This window comes from Pollicipes pollicipes, unplaced genomic scaffold (assembly GCF_011947565.3).
Source record: "Pollicipes pollicipes isolate AB1234 unplaced genomic scaffold, Ppol_2.1 Scaffold_7231;HRSCAF=8579_pilon_pilon_pilon, whole genome shotgun sequence".
NCBI classification, from domain to species: domain Eukaryota; kingdom Metazoa; phylum Arthropoda; class Thecostraca; order Pollicipedomorpha; family Pollicipedidae; genus Pollicipes; species Pollicipes pollicipes.
In genome coordinates this window covers 29,404,550-29,423,433 of record NW_023597034.1, presented here as the reverse complement: position 1 = coordinate 29,423,433, position 18,884 = coordinate 29,404,550, and the positions used below count along the sequence as shown (strand labels likewise).

General features: G+C 52.3%; 2 protein-coding genes across 6 annotated transcripts; both read left to right on the top strand.

The window, feature by feature from the left end:
• The first annotated feature begins 1,696 nt into the window (after positions 1–1,696).
• Positions 1,697–11,253, top strand: LOC119110545 (ribonuclease H2 subunit B). 2 transcript variants are annotated; one of them, XM_037234414.1, is made up of 8 exons: positions 1,697–2,081; positions 2,789–2,939; positions 6,839–6,878; positions 6,961–7,017; positions 7,284–7,398; positions 8,864–9,028; positions 10,136–10,341; positions 11,070–11,253. In XM_037234414.1, the coding sequence occupies exons 1-8, from the start codon at positions 2,045–2,047 to the stop codon at positions 11,157–11,159; spliced, it is 861 nt and encodes a 286-aa protein (XP_037090309.1). In that variant the 5' UTR covers positions 1,697–2,044; the 3' UTR covers positions 11,160–11,253. The 2 variants fall into 2 exon arrangements, with proteins under 2 accessions (XP_037090309.1, XP_037090308.1); XM_037234413.1 differs by lacking the exon at positions 6,961–7,017 and having other exon boundaries at positions 1,698–2,081; positions 6,839–6,935.
• An 899-nt stretch (positions 11,254–12,152) lies between these two features.
• LOC119110661 (protein LZIC) lies at positions 12,153–18,766 on the top strand. Of its 4 annotated transcripts, none has more exons than XM_037234558.1 (6): positions 12,153–12,231; positions 13,626–13,749; positions 14,700–14,835; positions 15,154–15,309; positions 16,485–16,602; positions 18,048–18,766. In XM_037234558.1, exons 2-6 carry the CDS (start codon positions 13,649–13,651, stop codon positions 18,104–18,106), a joined length of 570 nt encoding a protein of 189 aa, XP_037090453.1. In that variant the 5' UTR covers positions 12,153–12,231; positions 13,626–13,648; the 3' UTR covers positions 18,107–18,766. The 4 variants fall into 4 exon arrangements, with proteins under 4 accessions (XP_037090453.1, XP_037090456.1, XP_037090454.1 ...); XM_037234561.1 differs by having other exon boundaries at positions 12,172–12,193; XM_037234559.1 differs by lacking the exon at positions 12,153–12,231 and adding an exon at positions 12,237–12,258.
• The last annotated feature ends 118 nt before the right edge of the window (positions 18,767–18,884 follow it).

The window sequence follows — 18,884 nt, the reverse complement described above, 5'->3', positions numbered from 1 at the left end:
TCTGGCCGGAGTCCGATATGTCAGCCTGCCAGGGCACTCTCGATCGTTCAGCGGCCACCGCGTTGATCTTGGGTTCTTCTTGCTAGCGCTGAGGACCCTATGCTCCTTGACGGGAGCCTCTGTGTTGGCTTGCTGCGGCACCCTCGACTACTCAGGTTCGGTCTGCATTGGCCTTGGCGCCTTAGCCTTAGAGCAGCTGTAGGATATACACCAATGAACTTTACGCGTAATTGCCAAACGTAATGTTAGGCACCTCCCATGTCGTATGTGTCATTTCTCCTGGCTTTTAAATTTGTGACACTCCTTATACTTGTGCACCCTGTTCTATATACGTTTTGAATGTTTATTTTTGTATTCCGCTATAACAAGGGCCAAATTGCTCACATGTCACCAACCATCCCCTGATCACATCGACCATCCGGCTTGCCGTAAATAAACTAAAAATCATGTTCGTACTTGCTTTTGATGGTACTTTGCGGCGAACTTCAGTTTATTTTGCCTCTCTCTTTTCATTCAGATGCTAAGCTTCAAAATCACAGAACTCATCATGCTCTGGAGAAAATGAATAAGCCCCATGCACATGCATACGTAGCACGACTAACTTTATAGGGCTGCCTGCAAGAAGTGGGTTGTATTGGCACACACACACACACACACACACACACACACACACACACACGCACACACACACACACACACACACACACACACACACACACACACACACACACACACACACACACACATATATATATATATATATATATATATATATATATATATATAATATGTAAGTTACATTCTATTTGTCTTGAAATGAAATGGCCGGGCTGCATTTTTTTTTGAACAGGCCCTCAAACTCTAGGGGTGCTTATCCCACAATGTTGCGCGGCCTCCCCCGTTGACGAAATCCTGGATCCGCCCCCGTCCCCTGGAATATCCTGCCCCCAACTGAAAATTCGTGGCGCCAACTCTGAGTTTGAGTCTCTGTAAGCGCACACTTCATGTTAATAACTTGTATGGTGTACGGCCCAAAACAACGGCCACGCTGAGAGCCAGGTGGCTTTAGAGGGCATGACGGTCTGTGCCGATCATACTGTGACACTCTGTCATAAGGTTTCGCCTCAGGGGTCTGCTGCTGACCCGTAATTTCACGATTGGATGGTGGGGTCAGAGCTCCCATAGCAATCACTCTTAACGTGGACGCTGATCCCAGAAAATCTCCCGTTAAAAAAATTAGACTGCGAGCACATAAAAAACGACCAAACATCCTCCCGGTTTAACGAGTCTCGTCTTGTATTAACAACTTCTACGATGGATACAAATTTTGCTACCAGTGTAGCAAACTCGCCCAGCAACAAGTGCAACTAGGACCGAAATGTTTTCCTGTCTTTGGCAGAACCCTAAATATAATCCCGAGGCCAGCGGACTATCAATTTATCCATGAACGTATGACCGAAACAACGAAAATGTGATCCCTCCCCAAACACCTAGCATTTTGATGCACTGTTTGTTTATCATGTCCCAAAGTGCATAAGACACGATTTTTTGCTTTGCGCGTTTTTTGCTTCTAGTCTCCAAAAATATGCCCAAAATAAGGGGAATCCTTTACAGAATTTTGTACGCATGTATGCGCCAATATGGTAGGATTTGTAAGCAGAGATAAGACCGCAAACATAACCGGAAGATCCACACAGTGCTCTGTTGCCCCGGAGGGGCGTTGACGGGAGGAGAGGGAAACCGCTGGGAAGGGTCGCCAGGCTCGCAAATTTCGCGGTTCAGGGATTTGGAACCACGTTTTGGTGGAGTTCGGTTGAACAATAGACCCGTCTTTGTGAAGCTCTCCGTGTTGCTTCTTCCCATCTCCATTTCAGTACTTGAATGCCCAATTAACCCGTGTGTTCTACAACTGTTACATATAGGTTATATGTCCATTTCATTGAGCTGCATTGACTGGCAATTTTGAGGTGCCTAGTTTCCCTCCCTTTTTAGGCCAACCTTTGCTAGTGTAGTGACGTTCCCAGTAGTAATTTTGCGTGAAAGAATGTCTGACACAAGACACAAGATATTCATCATCAGAGGTAGGTACCTGCCTGCACACTTTTGCCTTAAGATTGTACAATTCTAGACCATAGACCAAATTGTTGAACTTCGAGACCTTTTAGGTGTTGATTTTCATGCAATGTCAGATAATATTGCCAGCTGTGAGCAATGTTTATTCCTTTATTACTTGTGTCAAAACCATGTGTGCAAGATATGGTGGCTTTGCCAATTCCAAATGTTGCATTGAGTTTCCTGCACATGGTGGAATTGATGAACCAAGGGTACCTACTTAGCAGTATGAATGTGCCTTGCTTTTTTATGCTGTCAGCAAGCTGATAATTGCACCTGAAATTTGCCACAGAATGCAAATTATCTAGTTTTTGTTAAGTGCTTAGAAATTAAAAAGCTCCTCAGAGGTTGGGCTTAAAAGGTGATAGACATTTTTGAGAACAAAAAAGGCATTCAAGTTGTTTCTGATTTCTGGCATCTGATTTTCCTCATGCAGGTCTTGGCTGTCATCTGAAACAGCACAGTAATTTGACAATTGGGGTGTATTTGAATGCTATCAAGAGCAAACAGATATCTGAGAACTCTTTTGAAGTGTACATTTTTATGAAAACATCTAAAAAAGACAATTTTTCTAACCAGCTAAGGGACATTTAGGGATGGAGGTGGGCTGATCTCCAGCATTGATGTTTTGATAGGAAAGCACTACCTTCTTGGCTGGCATGTTTGTGTTCTGCAGCCACAGGAGGTGCCAGCAAGCCTGAAACAAAGGAGAGGAGACTGGAAGCCCTGCGACTGAGACACCCAAGGACTGGAGGGGCCACTGGCTTTCTGCTTGACTCAGACTCAAAGGATATGCTACAGATTGAAATTTGTGATAACAGTCCCAGGTATGTTGTTGCTAACATGGTTGTTACACAGGTTTTTATGATTCTTGAAATGTCTTCCTACTTAACTCTGAGGCAGCATTCCCTATACTGTATCAGTATGTTACACATGGGTTTCAAGTTTTTTTATTCTTTTGTTTGTGTTCATTGCTTTCCTTGTAAACTCACTGACAGTATCTTCATACTAGCTGAGATGTCACATGTGGTTTTCCACTATCAGGTGATATTGCATGCTTTGTTTGGTTGTGCTTTTTCAGCTCTCTTGCTTTTACTCTAATGCTTGGCTATATTCGTCCTGCTGGCCATCAACATAAGCAGGATAAAGGCTCTTTATTTCTCAGCAATGTTGATGTGGTGATAGATGCATTCCTGACTGACACAAAATGGCAATCACAAGATTCTCAAAGCACAACTTGCATAAAAGCAACAAGCGCTGCTGAACTGACTTCATAACTTAGGTGGCGTTCCCATATGATTATTGAAGTTAAGAACTCGCGTATGGCGCTGTGTGATGCACCATGTTTTGAATAGGTGTTACAAATATTAATCAGGGAGGTAATAGGGGTCACGTCATCGGAATAACCACGTTTATGAACATGCTAATTCAGTTGTTAGGTTCGCTGTGCGTGCGGGAATGATCGGCGGCGTTTGACCCTCTTTTCGTCTCTCGTATTGATCCTGCCATTGGGGATTTGCGGTGCGCTCAGCCACTCAGAATATTTGACATCGCCCACCCATCATCCTAGCACGATTGGCGGCCACTGCGGGCTACGATAGTCTAGAAACAGTGACTAATTACTGATTATAAACCTGAGAAAGAAAAGCACCTTGAGAGAAATACGTCTACCGGCAATAATAGTATTTGTTGGGATTGATTACACATGTCATTACCAATGGCGGCTGTTGGATGGTTGGCCCACTGTATTGATTCGCAGGTAATTATCATCGGGGCAATTCCCTGTCGTAAACCAACCTACTGGGAGCGACTGCAAATGGTGGCGAAACAGCGTTCCAAAATTCGTCCAGTGGGGTGTGCAGGATGTAAATACAAATTTATGCTACCAGAATTCTGACTTCGGCGATCCTCGCACGCACTTCGTTGGCGCTAATTCGTTGCCCTTTGACCCGGACTCGAATATCTGACCTACTCAGCCCAGTTGTCAAGCCTGAGGCGCATAGGTGCTGATTGGATAGCCGCCCGGTTCGATGCTGATTGGCTGGCCGATTTTGAGCAAGGGGAGTGGCCATACGCTGTGAGCCCAAAGTCGGGGTGTTATAGCATGACAAATGTTAACATCCCTGCCACGCAAGTGGCCGAATACTGCAACACTGTGCCGAAAAGGTTGGCTCGCCGACAATATGTGGGCTTTTACGGAACAGATGCTTTAATACTCTAGCATGGGCAGCAAACGTCACCTTACTGGCATTCTGCAACTGGCATTCAAGCGTTTACACTGTCTTATGCATGCTTGTCACCGTTCATATTAAGAGGGGGGGGGGGGGGCTGTAGTGTGGTCGGTGCACACAGTCTGCAGGTTATGTGCGACAATCAGACCCCTTTAACGGTGAGCGGAACCGTACACCTGTACGCCTTCGGATTTGTCCCCATAAAAGTAGCCACCTGGTGTAAGGCTGTGCCTGTGTGCCGCACAGGCCTACCTCCATCGTTACCCGCGACGAGTCATGGTCAAGCATCGGTGACGCGTGTAGCCCGTCATGACAAACATTCGATTGAACTCGTGGACAATTCGCAGTCGCCCGAAGCTGTACTCAATGTATGAACTATGCAAGATGGAGGAATAGACGTCAAAACGTGGACCGGACTACGACGCGTCCTGCCTCATGGAACAACAATCCAGGGCGCATATTACTCATTGCTCTGCTGTTGTCCTTCAGACGGTCCATCCAGACGCATTGAACATCGCCAGGCAAGGGTCAGCACGCGATTTAACCCCACACATGAGCGACACATTGGCATATTAGGTATTCTGGTTGCTACGAGACGATGCAAGCACGGCAGGAGTGCGTGGCATAAAACGGATCAGAAGTAATGCCCGAGTACGTAGTCTCAACATTCCTGCAGGACTTTCTTTTCTTTAAGGCACGTTAGATACAACGCAAGGTTATAAAGCATAGAGAAGGGCCGGGGATCTCAGGGAAAGGTCGCCGAAGGGCCGGCGATACCTCCGCCGGGCTTACATTTTGTAGAGGCACAGGCGCCGAGCGCCCAGCAGTCGGCGCGCTAAGCCGATACGGTCTCCCAACACTTGTCCGTCTTAGTGTCCTTTCGACAGGTGACTGTATCTATACTGGGACTGTGCTGTCCACGCTTTGCCTTCGACTTTATTTTGCGTGTGACGGGTTCGGTGTTTTTAAAGGGCCGTCCCCTGTATATTTTTCTGACGCGCATATCCGGAACGAGCGCCGGAGCCAAACATAACAAATACAAAGTGTACCCGCACATTGAAAAAGCAGCATGTATCCCGCAGCGGTTAGGTGCGCCTGCACCACGTCTGAAGCTAATCTAGATATCCCCGATCCCGGGATTACAAAAAATGCACACGTGTCTAGAATAACCCACTAGCACCTTGGAAAAAGCAGCGTGTGGTCCGCGGCAGCCAGTTGCCACATCCACACTAAAATTTCGTCAAATACGAACATGCAAACCATGAAAATAGCTGACAAAATGTGTTAGTGGGTACTGGATGAACAAAGCTAGAAATGTTTCATCAGGACATGTGAGAAATACAGAATATTTCAGTCAGCTCATGGTCACAAATGAATAACGGGTGGCTGTGTCTCGCGTTTAATGTCGCTGAGGTGAAGGCATCTCAGTGTTTTATTTTCTGACATCCTCCGTTCGTACCTGGCCGTGTTTTGTACCAGCGGGTGGCAACCAGTGGCAGTACCGGGCATCTGAGTGTTTTATTTTCTAACATCCGCCGGTCGTACCTGACCGTGTTTCGTACCAGCGGATGGCAACCAGTGGCAGCACCGGGCCTCCGAGTGTTTTATTTTCTGACATCCTCCGTTCGTACCTGACCGTGTTTTGTACCAGCGGGTGGCAACCAGTGGCAGTACCGGGCATCTGAGTGTTTTATTTTCTGACACCCTCCTTTCGTACCTGACCGTGTTTTGTACCAGCGGGTGGCAACCAGTGGCAGTACCGGGCATCCAAGTGTTTTATTTTAACATCTGCTGGTCGTACCTGACCGTGTTTTGTCCCAGCATGTGGCAACCAGCGGCAGTACCGACCCCGCGGGGCAACTTAGGTATTGAAGTGGGATCTGACCATCCAGGAGGCTGTATGGCTGAGTTGTGTACATGCCTTGATTTCCATGTGTGTGCGAGATATGCGCGTCATACAAAGTTTAGAGCAAATTTTGACACGGATGAGCAGATTTGTCAGCTTTGACACCTGCGTGAGTAGTTATATACTGATATAAAACGGTACTAATAGATTTATTCCTTTTGGCATAACTGTCAGAAAGGTTAGCTGCATTGAACAACTTCTATATAATTGGAAGTTACTGAATGCACGCATATATGTTTTATAGAAGTTTTAGAACCATCTAAGATTATACAAAAACTTTTGAATAGATGCCGAAATGCGCCCTGAAGTTTGGTCAGCCAGTGCCCGTCTAACAATGTGGTGGATCGGCGAGTCATGTCTGCCCGTGCCTGACGGTCTCTGGCGCCATCAGGCCGCGACTGACGGCATCTGACAGTCTCCGGCGCCACCAGGCTGTGGCTGACCGTGTCTGACAGTCCCAGCGCCAGCAGATTGTGCCTGACTGTTTCTGTCAGTCTCCGGCGTGGCGGGCCGTGTCTGACCGTATCTGACGATCTCCGGCGTTGGCAGGTTGTGAGTGATCGTGTGTGACAGTCTTTTGCGCCGGCAGGTCGTGGCTGGTCGGCTCGGCGGTGGAGACGGACGGGCAGATGCACGTCTGCACGCCGTTCGACCCGCTCTTCGTCGTGCTGTCGTACATGCAGAAGGTGAGTGGACGTCACGGACGGGCAGATGCACGTCTGCACGCCGTTCGACCCGCTCTTCGTCGTGCTGTCGTACATGCAGAAGGTGAGTGGACGCCAGCTTGGGAGCTCGCCTAAGGTCTCGCGGCCGGCCCGCCTCACCGAAGCCCGGCGGGGCCGCGCGTGCGCTACCGCTGCCACCGCAGATACTGTCAGTCGAAGCTTGCACTGTTGCTGTCGTGTCCCCACGATCGTGTGAACGCAACTCTTCCGTGCCGCTACCGTATTACACGGGGATGCTCCGTGGATATTCGCCAGCACGGACGCGTGTGTCTCTTGCGATGGCGGCTGAGCCGACCGCCGATGTTGCAGAGTCAGTACGCCGAGCAGCTGGAGCAGCTGCTGACCGACAGCGAGTTCCCGGACGCGCGTCGGCTGACTGAGCTGGTCGACAGCCGTCGACTCGCGCTCATCGCCGAGAGCAAGGGTGCGTGGCCGTGAGATGACCGCGGCGCCGCCACGCGCCACAGCGACGGCCTACGACGCCCGGTCTGCGTGGCGTCTGTTTCAGGGCGGGGGAGGACGCAAATCACGACGAGCGGTATTGTTGGGGCGCGCTTAGCGGTTTGGCAGGGGGCTGTGCTTCATCGAAGTTGGTTAAGACAATTCACAGGTGATCCTCTCTGACTCTTTGAGCAGCTAATTGGCTCTGACAGCTTGTAACTCGCCGTGTCCCATTATACAGGGCGTTTTGAGTCGCCTGACAGCGCTGGATAGTGCGATTAAAACTGTCGTCCCATGTTGGATACTCAGCCATGCGGGCATCGCAGGTAATGAGCTGGCCGACGCGGCGGCAAAACGGGCAGCGCATGCACCTTGCACTTGCACTTCGCCCCTGCCGGCCAGGAACTTCTTCTCTGCCATTACGGCATTTATTAAAGCGAAATGGCGACGTCTATAGGACGTCACCGCAAACAGTAAGCTGAAAGCCATCAAGCCACAGCTGGGCCTCTGGCCGTCGAGCCCACGCGATGCGAGACGAGGAGAAGTAGTCGTTTGCCGAATACGCACTGTTGACGCGCACGGCACGCATGGCTGTCTTCTGTGTGGTGAAGAACATCGTCACTGCCCTCGCTGCGATGCACCACTTGCAGTTCGCCAAGTTACTCATGTTCCCTTTCAGTGAAGACCGGTTACGGTATTTTGGGTGAGATGGTCCAGTTACCTATTCAGGCATCATTGGGGACGACTCCGGCGCATTTGCCACGGCTCAGCTGTTCTCATTTTTTAGTAATATCATATTTGTGGCCATTTACCCGCCTAGGTAGTCGCTTATCTGTTAAGGGCGCAAAGTAACACCAGGCTGGCTTGCCCTAAAACCCCAGTCAGCACACAAGAGTGTGCGGCACTCGGATATGCCGCTCTGGCCAGACGACAATGTCAACGGATGATTGGACTCAGACGCGCACCCAACGACTAGCTCTAATCGAACTAGTCGTGATTTGAACCCATCTGACCTGCCCCAACTAGACCGGACCAGACTGAAACAGAACGGGACAGACCGGACCAGACCAGACCGGACCAGACCACCAGACCGGACCGGGCCAGGCCAGGCCAAATCAAATCAAACCAAACCAAACCAAACCAAACCAAACCAAACCAAACCAAACCAAACCAAACCAAATCAAATCAAATCAAGTCAAATCAAATCAAATCAAATCAAATAAAAAAATAAAGCCAAACCAAACCAAACCAAACCAAACCAAACCAAACCAAACCAGTCCAATCCAATCCAAACCAAATCAAACCAAACCAAACCAAACCAAACCAAACCAAACCAAACCAAACCAAACCAAACCAAACCAAACCAGACAAGCACATGCCAGACCTCAGACCACACAGCTGCCTGCGTGTGCCAGCCGGCGGTGACACGCGCCGGCTGGTGCTTGCAGGGGACGCCGAGTTGCAAGCGTTCAAGTACAGCGAGGAGCGGACGCTGGCCTGGCTGGAGCGCAAGACGCGCCGGCTGGCCGCCCTGCTGGAGACCAAGCGGCTGCACGGCACCAGCGGCCAGGCCGCCAGCTTCGTCAAGGTGGCGCGGCAGGACGCCGGACATGGTACGGCCGCCGAAGCACGCCACGCGCGGCTGCCACGATCAGCGGACGTTAGCTCGCTCGGGGCGTGGCCCGTTCCGACAAAAACGTTCTTTGTAAACGTGTATCGGAACCATAGTCCTGCTTGTTCTATTTATTGGGGCCGTGGGTATATTGTTTGGCCTGTTGCGTAGGGTCTGTTTGCTTCGATAGTTCTTTGGCCAGGTCTCGGCATATGGTGAGTTGGAGCATGTCGGCGTTCTCAGTCCGACCACGCTGGATTGTACGACTGTGCGGTGCCGGGTGCTGCTCTGTCGTGTCATGTGAGATGCTGGTCCTTCAGACCTTGTGAGAGGTGTAGCGGTTCCCGGGCCGTCTCCGGTAGCGATTCCACCAGCCACTCGTGGTGGCGGCCCCCCGGGACCACGCGCCGTATCGCTCAGTGTGCGGCACTGTCCGCTCGAGCCACGTGCGGCACTGCTCCGCCGCTGTGCTCAGTCGCGCCGCCACGGGCCACTCAAGTGTGCGGCACGATCCGCCCGAGTCGCGTGCGGCACCGCTCCGCCGCTCTGCTCAATCGCGCCGCCACGGTCCGCTCAAGTGTGCGGCACGGTCCGCTCGAGCCGCGCGCGACACCGCTCCGCCGCTCCGCTCAGTCGCGCCGCCACGGGCCACTCAAGTGTGCGGCACGGTCCGCCCGAGTCGCGTGCGGCACCGCTCCGCCGCTCTGCTCAGTCGCGCCGCCACGGTCCGCTCAAGTGTGCTGCACGGTCCGCTCGAGCCGCGCGCGGCACCGCTCCGCCGCTCCGCTCAGTCGCGCCGCCACGTTCCGCTCAAGTGTGCGGCACGGTCCGCTCGAGTCGCGTGCGGCACCGCTCAGTCGCGCCGCCACGTTCCGCTCAAGTGTGCGGCACGGTCCGCTCGAGTCGCGTGCGGCACCGCTCCGCCGCTCCGCTCAGTCGCGCCGCCACGGTCCGCTCAAGTGTGCGGCACGGTCCGCTCGAGCCGCGTGCGGCACCGCTCGCTCAATCGCGCCGCCATGGTCCGCTCAAGTGTGCGGCACGGTCCGTCCGAGTCGCGCGCGGCACCGCTCCGCCGCTCCGCTCAGTCGCGCCGCCACATTGCCGGCAGAGGCGTACCTGGAGTTCGCCTGCGGCATCACGTCCGACTGCCTGAGCGGTGCGCTGGGGACCGCGCTGCGCCGCCGGCTGCAGCTGCCCGAGCGCAAGGCCCGCAGTCAGCCGTCGGATGAGGGAGACCGGCTGGCCAGGAAGCGGCCGCGCGCCCAGCTCACCCCGCTCGAGGACTACGGCCAGCCGACGCCGCTCGGTCAGAAGGTACGCCGGTGGCGGTGCCTGCTCTGCCTGTACAGCGTGTGGGGAGGGATCCGGCTGGAGGGCGTCATAGGCTCTCCGCTGCAGTCATGGGTGCTATGAAGCCGTAACTGACTCGCGGGCGCTGCCGTCTAAGCCTCGCTACCGGCCCTTCAGCTCTCGCCTTCCTCTGGCGCTGGTTTCAGTGGAGAGGTCGCGTTATGACTAGACCTGGCACCAGTCGTTGCAAGCTCACTGGGTGCCGGTAACGGTGTCCCTCCCCTTGCCCCAAGTCCTTGGCGATGCGGCTGATGTGTGTCGTTTTCGTGCGCCGGCGGGAAGCGACTTTTTCTGACCTTGTGTCTGGGTAGCCAGTCCCCACGTCGGCGTCGGCGACCGATCCGGCTCCCTGCAATGGCGTCTCTCCCCAGCACATCTACCATGTTGGGGGCCGAGGCGGTGTGCGACACACAGGCTTGGGTCAGCTGGCTCGCGGACGTTGTAAAGCTGGTGGGATACTTGTTTGCCCTTGGGCTGTCGACGCAGTATATTTTGCATCATATTCGGGATCCCATTCAAATGTTGCGTGGTGGGCGAGTACGCCATGACTGCCAGTAGCGTGTGTTATCATCGTGCTGTTGCTGCTCATAATGCTCTCCGCATAGACCGGATGGAGAATGCCGCCCACTTCTCTGAACCCACGCAGGCCCCGGGCCGTGTCCATTGACCTCTTTTTCGCTTGTCATCTCCAGGACGCGACGCCTCAGAATGCGAAGCAGAAGGCGTTGGCGAAGTCGGCGGTCGGTACCAAGAGCATTACGTCATTTTTCAAGAAGAAGTGATAGTTAGGATAGCGAACAGCCGCGATTTCTACTGTGGTGGCATGACTTGTAAACATTCCCGCCAAAACTCGTGCCGAATACATACCATTTTTTACGGAGTGTTTCTGAGCGGCTTGGTGACAACAACGTTTAGGCACGCTAGTGACGCGCGTATTATGCGATGGCGGCATTGTCCGAGGCCTAAAATGATAACAGACTGTTATGCGGCGAATCCATAATGGTTTCAAACCTGTCTCCTGACATGCGCCTCGATAAAGTATCATGTCCTGGCCTTTCGCCCACGGGTAGATCGGGCCGGTTCCGTTACTCCGATGGATCCGTATCTTGAAATGCGGGGACGCGCACGGGTACCGCCTCTTGCGCCACCTTCGCATCGCTGGCCACGTCTACATTCAAACGCTTGTGAGCACCGATTCCGCTGGGCGCGGTCGTGAGGGCGTATTCCCGGTATGATAATGCGCAGTAATTGCACGGGCGGGAGCCTGTATAACTTGGATATGGACAAACACATTTTGGCTCGTTCTCACGTTGAAACACCGTAGCGCTGAGCACGGCGTCCGAGGATATCTGTGACATCTTGCTGAGGTATAATTAAACAGTCACTTTCTTTGGGTTTTGCCATTCAAATGTATGACAATATGCGACAGGTCCTGGAGTTATGACTGTGATGCGTGGTGCGGCTCGTCACGGCTTCGGGAACCGACTCGGTGCTTCGGAACAAAGTCAAACAATAAAGCAAAGCCAACTCGGCACCATAAGCGTGACATCGTGTAAACGTTGCTGCCAATTTCTAGTTCCAAGTATTCGAAGCGAGGTCGCCATGACATTTCTTATGAAGTAGATCACACACTGCGAGCAAACAGGTGATTGAGTCAGATTGGACGCGGTCAGGCGCGTTTTGGTCGCGGCCACGCATGCTATGCAGTAAAATAGTGTGCACCGATTACCCAAACAAATGAGATGACATTATCGGCGCGTCTGTTCCGTGGAAGTGCTGTTCCCGCAAAACGTCATCGGGAAAACTGCGGAAATCTGTAAAGTTGACTCATGAGATCGGCGGGCGTGTTGTAAGGTATATGATCGGATGCGTGATGAGCCCGTACAATATTGATACTGCCCACAATTGTATGGCGTGGCAGGAGTAATGGCCAATGTGTCGTTGAATGGCAAGATAATTGGTTATGTACTGTCTATCATTTCGTTGAAGAACAACATGAAATGGTTAAGCGTGTTCTTAGCTTATCCCAACCATTAACACATGTCTTGCGTGGTTGGGGAGTTAGATAAGTAGGTATCGGAAATTTCAAGCTCACTTGGGCGCGTTTCAATCATGTTATTAACCCTTAGGTACAGGCTGGATCTACTGTTTCTGATTCTCTTAAGACTGAATTGTTATAAAGTCAGTTTTGGTGTGATTGCACATTGTGCCAGTCTGCACAAGATAGCGAGCTGATCAACAGGATGTTTGGGGCAGGTCTGATCCTGCTTCAAGTGTGGTGGCTAGCTCCTCTGCCTGGGGCTAGGTTGAATGTGATAACTGAAGGGTGAAAAAATTAGGTTTCCCTGATGATCCAATTTTTATCAACCCAAGACTTTTGCTGTACATATGGCAGCTATATAAGATAACATAAAGAGTTCCTCGGACAAAAATTGAAAAGCCTTGACTTCAGATCTGTAGTAATGGTTTCTTATCTTGTCTGGTATGTGCTTGCTTGTGGCCCCGAAGTCCACAGGGATATTTTGCAGCATAAGTGGTGAGAACTTTTAGACCATTTTTTGTTATCAGGTGAAAGTTTTTATCTCACAATTTCAGGGTGGAATTTTTTAGGTGACTTTCAGTGGCACTTAGTTTTATGAGGATTTGTTTTTGAAAGAGATGTTTAAATAAATGCAAATATGTATATCATTGAAGTATTCCGAGAGACTAGTATGACCTTGCTTAATGTGCTTTATACAAAAGTGATTTTGATCTGAGTAATGGTTGACTTGTCAGGTTTTGTTGTTGGATGATCTCATGTTTAGGTGTGTCAAGAGGCAATTTGCACTGTTGTTATATCAGTAGCACCAGTACTATAAAACAACTGATTGCTGTGCCAAATTCAAAAGCTGAGTATGAATACTTATGTTATAAATGTTTTAACACAGTGTTACAACCTGGTAATTCTTCATAGGTACAATGCAGGGAATGGTAACCAAGGAACAGGCCTTCATGGTTGGCACAGCTATAGTGGCCAAGAGCAAGGCCTTGCTGCAGGAACATTATATAGTCATTCAGGTGCAGAGATGAGCACTCCATATTGTTTGATGTACTTTGTATTGTTTGCTATGATGACAAAGTATATCTCCTCAGACAGAAGCTCAGAAGCTGAAATTTGTGTTACTTATGGGCATATCAAGTAAGTTGTCAATTTCAATTCCAGTGGTTATGGTTAATTCAGCATATACTGACACGTGCCTTTTAATCAGGAGGTTGATTACAACAAGCTAAAATGGATTCTCGTGGAGTAAATGAGACAGTGAAATTGCAAAAAAATCTGTCCGACCAACTTGATCGCCTTATGGCTCAGCTGCAAGACTTGGAAGATTCAAAGTAAGTTGGTGTTAATAACTCTGGCAGTGCATGTGCATCTAAAATTATGCATGCACCTAACATGAGAGATGGTGGAAAGAATTCTGTACCTTTGGAGTGCCAGCTTTTTTGTCCTGAGTTTAGATTGTAGTAATGGTGAAAACCTCATCTTGCTCATAATCCAACCACCATTGTTGTTTTTATGGTACTCTGCATATACTTCCCTTTCTCTTCCTTGCTGTTCTTGCTGTCATATCTATAAGCACTGCATAGCTTACCCTACTGTTTCCACACCTCATGCATTGTATGACCTGTGCCACAACCATAACAGTATTGCCACTGCACTGATGGTATTGTTCATTGCAGCACGACTGGAACTTTCCAACCATTCGGGCTGACTTGTTCATATCACTTGTTGGTGTTGGGATTCATAGAATAAGCAACCTAATTTGCATTCAGCCAAGACAGAATTCATTCATGTGACAACCAAATGTACCAGCACTAGTGTTCTGTTCATTAATGTGGCTTGAGTCATGACAAGTGAGCTGCTCAAAAATGTCATTACAGGATTGTATCCAGGACAGATGAAAATTATTAGCCTGAAGCAGCTCTGTCTGGGTCAGCTTGCTCATGGGTGCATGGCACAAGTGGGCAAAATCTGCTTAATATGCACATGACATATACCCACATGCACTTAGATGCACATATACACATTGGATACACATATGTGCACTCAACATGACATCGCTTTCAGCACTGCAGTTTTGTCTGTATTTTCTGGTCTGATTTCGTGAATATCATAGCCAAACTATTTTTCACACAGGTAAATGATAGTGACTTGGTGTGCAAAAGGAGAGAGGCAACAGTTATATCATTGCACACAAATAAGTGGTTGCATCTCAAATACATTTTCTGGATTTAGAGCTCGTAAAAAGCTACTCCACCTCATACTGTGGCTCGCTGTTTCCCAGGGATGAACTGGATGCAGAGGAGTACAATGAAACTCGCCAAGAGACTATTGAGCAGCTGAAGGAATTCCAGCAGAAGCTCAGTGACTTCAGTGAAGGGAATATCTCCTTGGTAAATCAATTTGGCGCCACTCAGTTGGTAAGTACACCGATTAGCTCATCTTTGGTGGCACATTCTGTTTTGCTGTTGTTCCATGCTACCATAAGCAGTGGTATTTCCTTTCCATGCATGCTGTACACTGTATGATGATATGTACAGCAGAAACGTGTTTCATGTGGCATAAGACAACGGGACGGGACCGACGACCATTCGACCGCCGCAGCCGACGGGAGAAGTGTGCCACGTCGGTTCATGCGCAGGGACTCGTTTCAGCACGCGTGCATCTGCGACACAGGTATCCAGGAGCCTCCCCCCCCCCCCCCCACCCGCTGCTGTGACCGCGCCCGTCCGCCGCAGGCCATCCAGGCGGCCATTACGGAGGCGTTCCGCACGCCCGAGATCATCGGCCTGTTCGCGCGTCGCCAGCCGCAGGGGCTGCGCGATCGGCTGGCTCAGCTGACGCGCGACCACCGGCTCGGCAAGCTAGCCGACGAGGCCTTCGCTCAGCAGCGGGTGAGTGCGGAGCCTCTCGGCTGGGGAGTGCGGGGCCTCTCGGCGGGTGGATGCGAGACCTCTCGGCGGGTGAGCGCGGGGCCTCTCGGCGGGTGGGTGCGGGGCCTCTCGACGGGTGAGTGCGAGGCCTCTCGGGGGGGGGGGGGTGAGTGCGGGACCTCTCGGCGGGTGAGTGCGGGGCCTCACGGGGTGGGGGTGAGTGCGGGGCCTTTCGGGGGGGGGGGGGGTGAGCGCGGGGCCTCTCGGCGGGTGAGTGCGGGGCCTCTCGACGGGTGAGTGCGTGGTCTGTCGGGGGGGGGGGGGTGAGTGTGGGACCTCTCGGCGGGCGGGTGCGGGGCCTCTCAGCGGGTGGTTGCGGGACCTCTGCGCGGCTGGCGAGCTCGGGCGCTCGGGGCCTGCCGTCTCCGGGTGACGGCGAGCCGGCTAGCGGTCACGGCTCGGTGTCGGGTCTACTGGCGATCACATCAGCATCTCCTGGTGACTGCAGCCTGAACCATGCTCCCCATTGTCCCAAGTACGACCTGGGTTGCTCCCTATGACGTCCCAAGTGCCTACGTCACATGCACGCGGCTACACTTCAAGCCGTGGGAACTATTATGACGCGCTTGCCTTTGGCGCCGTAGGCTGCAATTTGTGGACGCCGTTTGGTAGTGGGGACGACGGCCCTGGCGTCGTATCTACCGCCGCGCAAACAATGCGGGAAGCCAGCGATTGCGGCTGGAGCTGGGCGTCACGACTATTCCCTCCATAGCTGGATGTCGCTCTTATCCCACCGAGTGCGTTATGCTGTAAAACGTTAGGGAGCAAACAGATCCATACGGCCTAGCTAGGTATTGTACGGAGGCTATATCTTTATTCAGTTTTGGGTTATTGTCGATCTCTGTAAGTGGTATGACGCAAAATAATCGTTCTGGCATGCACGCAACGAGAAAGACAGAGTCACACCCGAAACTGTTGTATGTTCAGAAACCACTAAACATTGTGTAAGCCCCAAGAACAGTGAAAGCCAGCTCGTGCTGTCCATGAGTTTAGTGAATGTAGATCTTGCTAGATGGTCCCTGCCTGTGGGGCAAATCGTGTCGTTTCGATGGTCCGCCCAGCGCCGCGCTGGTGATAGCTGGACGGGTGGCGCCAGTGGGCGTGAGGGCCTGATGATACGGCGTCGTGGTCGCCAGCTGGAGATCCTGTCGGCTCTGAAGAAGCTGGGCGAGGCGCTCAGCGCCGAGGAGGTGCTCTTCATGAGCACCAACACCACCGATGACCTGCGGCAGTTCATGCTGGACGACATCAACAGTGAGTGGTGACGTGCTGACCGCGAGGTCAAAGCCCAAAGCGTAGACGTGATCACAGGTTACTGCAGCGGTGGAAAGTGATTTCAACCTGTCTGTGTGTTGTTTGCGAGCCTCTTTGGCAGTTTTCTTCACCAGTTTGATGTTCCTATCCATACCATGCAGGTCTGTCATGTAAAAAAGGGACACGAAATTGCAAGCCACACACTTTGTGTTAGTCAGAGCCCCAATCGCCTAATAATTTTGATAGCCTTCTTTTCAACTAATATATGTTTGCATATACTCTGATCACGATCACGAGCCATTCTGTGGTGTTCCTCATGTAACGGCTCCTGCCGTGGTTTTTCTCATGTTGGCCCGTTGGTCGCCCGCGCTTGGCTGTTGGTAATGTTGCCCGCTAGAGGGAGTGTTCCAACATTGTGTCGGGTTTTGAAATGATACAGCCATTTTGAAGATAATTTGGTGCGGTTCACAGCCCTGCCCTAGTTAAGACCTAAACCCCTCTATTTTCTGAGGTGCACGCCCGCGAAGATGTGCAGTTTCTTTCAGGGAAATTTTGTCAAGGTCACCCAGGTATCTGTGGCGTCATAATAACGTCATTCAACCCTGCTATTTCATTAGCCATGCAGCGATCAAGGCCAAGAAGAATACAATTGTCGAGTCGTTCACATCTTGCGTTCGTGAGCACAATTTACAGATACGGCGGCGGGCCATTGACTTTCAGTCAGTCGAATGTTTTCAATCTCTACTGCAGTGTCTCTCCTGTGACTCGTCGTTCCGTGGTGTTCTCCATATCGCTATATCGGTCCGTTGATCGTTCTTACCGTGACGTTCCTCACGCCGGCCCGTGGACTGTCCGTGCCGGGGCGTGCTCGTGTCGGTCTGTGGCACTGTCCTTACCGGGGTGTTGCTGCCGTCGTCGCGTGCTCTGGCACTGACTCCGCCTGCCGCGCGCAGTGTCGGTCTGTGGTGCTGTCCTTACCGGGGTGTTGCTGCCGTCGTCGCGTGCTCTGACACTGACTCCGCCTGCCGCGCGCAGTGTCGGTCTGTGGTGCTGTCCTTACCGGGGTGTTGCTGCTGTCGTCGCGTGCTCTGGCGCTGACCCCGCCTGCCGCGCGCAGTGTCGGTCTGTGGTGCTGTCCTTACCGGGGTTTTGCTGCTGTCGTCGCGTACTGTGACGCTGACTCCGCCTGCCGTGCGCAGTGTCGGTCTGTGGTGCTGTCCTTACCGGGGTTTTGCTGCTGTCGTCGCGTACTGTGACGCTGACTCCGCCTGCCGTGCGCAGTGTCGGTCTGTGGTGCTGTCCTTACCGGGGTGTTACTGCTGTCGTCGCGTGCTGTGGCGCTGACTCCGCCTGCCGTGCGGAGTGTCGGTCTATGGTACTGTCCTTACCGGGGTGTTGCTGCTGTCGTCGCGTGCTGTGGCGCTGACCCCGCCTGCCGTGCGCAGTGTCGTCCGACCGCGTGGTGCGGATGGCCCAGTCGGGCCTCTCTGAAGGCGGCACCTGAGGGCCGCGCGTGCCGAGACCGCCCGCGGCGCGGACGACAGCCCACCGGCCCGGAGAGTGCACTCCTCTGCTGTGAGATCCGCGCAGTGTGCGCTATCGGCGATCGTGAGCGCGAGAGCGGTGGAGCGAACTTCGGCTTATCATGCTGTTCGTAGTGCGCTTGGCTGATCGTTGCGTTTGCGCTGGAGTGGCTGTCGCTTACCAGTCTAGTCTGGCCAGCGTAGGCCTGACGCGAGCGGCGTCTGGAGGCTCAGTTTGCGAAGAAACGCTGCCGATGCTACGACAGCGGCGCTGGTGCGGGCGGGGTGATTACCGCTCGGTCTGCCGGGCTGTCAGCGTCGCTCGAGTATTTTTGCTGATTGGACGTGTTGTATATTCTGGGGTCCCTCCGCGCCGTCTTGTGGTTGAAGAAGGCGACGGCGTGGGATGGGAACTGTACAGCAACTGTATGTGTTCAGACGCAGACGACCGCGCTTCGCCGTTTACGGATCATCGCAGCCATCACGTGCTGCTGTCTTTCGTTTGGATGCCAGGCATTGGACCCGGTCATATTTTTAGTTTTGCAGGTTTTTTTGCATGTTGTAGGAAAGGTTGCGACGCGTTGGGCATCCCATGCGCGAATATGCCTGCATCGCAGGCACGAATAAAGTCTGTAATGCGATCGCGGCTTTTGGGGTATGCGAGATCACAGAGAGCAAGCTGGGCAGCGCTTTTACACATTATGTAGTACCGTAACACTCGAGTGCCGTTTCCAGCTTTACCTTTCTTCTTCATGCAGT

Excerpts from the sequence above, each read along its gene's own strand:
- LOC119110545 (XM_037234414.1), top strand. The coding sequence starts at position 2,045 with ATGTCTGACACAAGACACAAGATATTCATCATCAGAG. Across the intron at positions 7,399-8,863 it reads GCTCATCGCCGAGAGCAAGG|GGGACGCCGAGTTGCAAGCG; the intron begins GTGCGTGGCCGT and ends TGGTGCTTGCAG. Across the intron at positions 10,342-11,069 it reads CGACGCCGCTCGGTCAGAAG|GACGCGACGCCTCAGAATGC; the intron begins GTACGCCGGTGG and ends TGTCATCTCCAG.
- LOC119110661 (XM_037234558.1), top strand. The coding sequence starts at position 13,649 with ATGGATTCTCGTGGAGTAAATGAGACAGTGAAATTGCAAAAAAATCTG. Across the intron at positions 13,750-14,699 it reads CAAGACTTGGAAGATTCAAA|GGATGAACTGGATGCAGAGG; the intron begins GTAAGTTGGTGT and ends GCTGTTTCCCAG. Across the intron at positions 15,310-16,484 it reads AGGCCTTCGCTCAGCAGCGG|CTGGAGATCCTGTCGGCTCT; the intron begins GTGAGTGCGGAG and ends CGTGGTCGCCAG.